The 4,368-nt window shown below is 40.3% G+C and overlaps 1 protein-coding gene across 1 annotated transcript in view; it reads left to right on the plus strand.

The window, feature by feature from the left end:
* Nucleotides 1–4,368, plus strand: part of otofa (otoferlin a) — a 934,066-nt gene that overhangs the window by 277,500 nt on the left and 652,198 nt on the right. Inside the window, exon 3 of the mRNA XM_010795238.1 lies at nt 1,708–1,807. Within this exon, the coding sequence (XP_010793540.1) occupies nt 1,708–1,807 (100 nt within the window). The remainder of the gene's footprint in view (nt 1–1,707; nt 1,808–4,368) is intronic.

Genomic DNA, 4,368 nt, shown 5'->3' on the forward strand with positions numbered 1-4,368 from the left:
GGTGTGTGTGTGTGTGTGTGTGTGTGTGTGTGTGTGTGTGTGTGTGTGTGTGTGTGTGTGTGTGTGTGTGTGTGTGTGTGTGTGTGTGTGTGTGTGTGTGTGTGTGTGTGTGTGTGCCAAGTGGTAAGCTATTGATTGTATACCCTTGTTTTATGATACTATTTCTCCCTGCGGACTCGTATCCGGCACATGTGTGTCTTGTTGCTCCATTTAATCGTACACATATATTCTCCTGACTGTAGCGTAGGAATCTATTTATATATACAGTCTATGGTAGGAATTCAAAAATAAAAACACAGGTACATTACTTACTCTATGTGTGTGGTTCAGAGTGGGCTGAGCTGCATGTGGCTGATAGCTCAGCTGTTTTAGGGGAAACTTTTTAAATTATTCACCAGCTCTAATTGGCTGGCTGAATAGGGGCTCTACTGATTTTTTTTCCACTGTCATGTTCTATGAAGTTCCTTAGGTGGTATCGAAATGAACCTTTCGACTAATGATCCTAAATACTGCAGTCAAAGAATGATTTCCAACCATGAAACAAAAGTCTGCTTATTCTCAACTAAGTAATTGTTTTATTCCAAATTATAATGTTTCCCTAATTGGTTATATATCCAATACATTTAAGTCATTTTTGTTATCATAATAAAGACTTGGACATTGATACAAACCACATTTACATATCACAAAGTGGGTTATAATAAATAATATATCACAATAACTTGTGATTTGTGACCATAATTGTCGATCGTTATTTTTATCTTGCATTGCTAAACATGTATGTGTATGTATCTTAAAAGGCCAATTTAAAGAAAAACTGTGAAATTCAAAATGCATTATTTTAGAAGTTTCAGATAATGTCACTGCTGGCTTCAGCTAACTTTGCGGTAAAAGGTGAAAACCTATTTTTCTTGCAATGAAAAGTCAACTTTAGAAAGTACAATTTCATTCAGTGTGCTAGATGAATGAACTGTGAGTCTTTATCCATTTATATACGTGTCCTTGGTCGCATTGATTCGGGCTTAAGAGAGTTGGCTGATAATTTCTGCCTCTTGCTGAAATGTATTGAAAGCTTTAGAGAATTCGCTTTCTGAAACATTTGCAGAACAAAGAAGTGGAACAATTTGCGGCCAAATGGATAAACAAACCAAACCAAACCAGTAAGTGAGATTCTTAGTAGGAAACCTAGGAAATGTCTCATTACAGGGAAAAAGAGTAAATGTCTTTTAAGGTTAAAAGTACCTTGTGAAGTTACTTCCAAACAAACAAAAATAAATGCTTACCTTCAGCGTTTCTCAGACTTTTAACATAATGTACAAAATAAGGACATAAAAGGAAGATGTTAGGGGAAAGGGATTTTTTTGACTACCTTTAAACTGCTTTGAGGAGCGACATACTGTATTTGGCTGCTGACACAGGCAGAGTAGCACTGTCTCAATGTCTGTCACAACAACACATATCCATCACCACCACCACAGTCTGTTCATGACTCTCACTTACACTCTGTGAGAAGGAGTTGTTTGGACCTACGTACAAAAAGAACTATATGGCAGTAATAATAAGTGGGACTGATAATGACAAAAAAGAGACTAAAATAGACTATAGATTTACACAGAGGTAAACAGATGGGAGGAACGAAAGACACATTGTGTTAATGTAATGCTTTGATTGATCTCACTAATACTCTCCGTTGGTGTTTCCCTGCAGGCTGGTGGGGACTTTCTGTATGGTTCTTCAGAAGGTGGCAGAGGAGGGACACCTAGAGCTGACCGACACGCTCATCGACGATAACAACACGTCAATAAAGGTACAACTAACTAACCTACATTGAAGTATCAGCCATCTACAAGCTTTTTTTAAAGATCTGGTCGATACCTCTTGAATTTTTGTAATGTGTCAATCTGAGTGATTTTGTGACTTTGATTGGTATGATGGAAGCTTAAGTTTTAGAGTAGATGCTTCACATAAAAAAAATAGTGCCACGTTTAGAGAAAGGATTCATGTGAAAACACTTGAATACTTCTCGCTCCTGGGAATTGGTTAGATTGAGCAAACTCACCTGCAGGCATTTTTGCACCAAAACTTTGGTATACTGCAAAATACTGAGAGTTTTCCTTGGTAATAAAAGGCTTAATCAGAATAGTGTGAAGTCATATGGCAAGGCCTTGAATGTAATGGGCTGCACTCCAGCTTTAATGCAGATTTACCCGCTGGTATGGGTATGTTAACTGGTGATCTAAAATGTGGAGTCAGCATAATTTACATGAAGCCTCTTCAACCCCACTCAACCCATTAACAAAGTAATGCTAAACCGACAAGAAATAGATACAACATTAAAGTGAGGATTACCAAACATGTCAGGGAAATGTGAGAAATGTGTCTAAAACGAAGCGCAAAACATCTGGAATATTTAATATGGTGAGTTTGGGATTTACATATTTATTTGCATAGCTAGGAAGAGCTAATACAGGGTTTATTTACTCATATTAAAGGGGATGACTAGACTCCAAATTAAATGCTTATATAGATCAAATGATATGGCTTTCTGTTCCTTGCAGCAGTAAGTTGAAATGAAAGCTTATCAGTCAGCAAAATGCAATCCCAATTTAATGGAGAAATCAATCTTCCAATACACCTGCAGTGGTCTGTAATAGGAGAACTAACAGCCGTCATTTGGCCTATAAAAACACCAGCGTTTAAGACCTGCACATCGAGAAGGAACTTAATGAAATACAACAGTCTCCTAGCAATATCAGCACATGAGGACATTTTCCATTAACATTAATTCCTATATTCCCTATTGATTGAAAATAGACTTCTTAACTGGGAGCAGCTCAGTTTAAAGCTTATTAAAGGCTCCCCATTAGCTGTGCCCTAAAGCATGTCTTCCCGGGGTCCAGCTCGGTGGTGAGGAGGAGGGCTAGGAACATTTTGCGTGTGTGTGTGTGTGTGTGTGTGTGTGTGTGTGTGTGTGTGTGTGTGTGTGTGTGTGTGTGTGTGTGTGTGTGTGTGTGTGTGTGTGTGTGTGTGTGAGCGGTCCAGATACTGTACAGGATTGGTTGCGGCTATTCATGATGTTGATTCGCGTTTTTTATACACTTGTCTGCGGTTAAAGCGTGCGTGTGGTTTGTTCTGTTGTGTACCGTAATGGACCTTATCACGAGCCGTCTTTTGTTGTCTCCGTTTACGCCCCAATATTTATGAAAGCCTAAGCTTGCTCCTCTCTTCCTTCAGTCCGTCTGAGTCTTACGTTTCCTATAGATTCAAGGTATACTCATACTTAGTTCATGAGTTCGCGGTCGACAGCTAATAATTTAGTCTTAGCATCTCGCTATAGCGATCCTGCGAATTACGTGTTGTTTACAGTGGTAAATCGATTAATACTTTTCATCTACCGGTCCTTTAACATGAACCTGGGAGTGTATGTTCGTAAATGTGTTTTTATTTGTGATGACAATTTGTAGATACGGTAGACATACCATTGTACTCGTGGAGTCTCCTATAAATATCGTTTAAGCGCTTAATCTTATTTTGTGGAAATCTCCACTAACGGAAGATCGTTGTGGGAGGGTGTGGATCGGAGTCTTAGATGTTTATGAGCGCGTTAGATGTAATGAAAAGACATGTGACTCAAGGGTCTGAATAAGTCAGTGTTGACCTGTCTGTTTCAACGCTCACTAACTTGTTGTACTTGTGAGTATTGACAACATTGACCCGCGCGCACTCTCCCTTTACTCCCCTCCCCCCCAAGAACTCTTAGTCTCGCGTAGCGTCTTTACTTAATATATAGCAGGTTTTGTAACACCTGGGTGTCGTCACAGCAGAAGAGGAGTGTTGGGTCCCTGAGCGCAAAGCGGTCGTATATACCGAGTGCTACTGGAGTAAGAAATTTTCTTGCTGTTATAGTGCTGTTTCTGCGTCTACTCTTCTCTTTTAGAGCCCGGAGCCGGGGGAAAGAGGAGTGTACAGCGGAGCTAAAGGTTGTAAGCGCGACGTTTCGTTAGGGCACCAGGTGTCTCAACCCTCAACATGTGTACCTTTGGTGTGGTCACGTAACATCCATGTCCTCAATAGAGAGTCCACCGGCCTAATCAAAGAGATGTCCCTCCAGGTCTGACTTCAGAGATTATAGCCCGACGAAGCAAACACACTAATATGTCTCTCCTAGCGGTGTATAGACAAACCAACATGACATCACACACACACACACACAACACGTGGGACTTCGGCAGGTACGGGGCACTAGTGGGACAGGCGTGATGTGTTGGAGTGTACACCTCGAAACTTTGGTGTATGTAGTTTTAAGGGAGAGTGTGTACGTAATACGTACGAGTGATAAATTTGTGTGTGTGTGTTGTGGTGTGTGTG

Source organism: Notothenia coriiceps, unplaced genomic scaffold (genome assembly GCF_000735185.1).
Source record: "Notothenia coriiceps isolate Sejong01 unplaced genomic scaffold, NC01 NC01_scaffold00037246, whole genome shotgun sequence".
NCBI classification, from domain to species: Eukaryota; Metazoa; Chordata; class Actinopteri; order Perciformes; family Nototheniidae; genus Notothenia; species Notothenia coriiceps.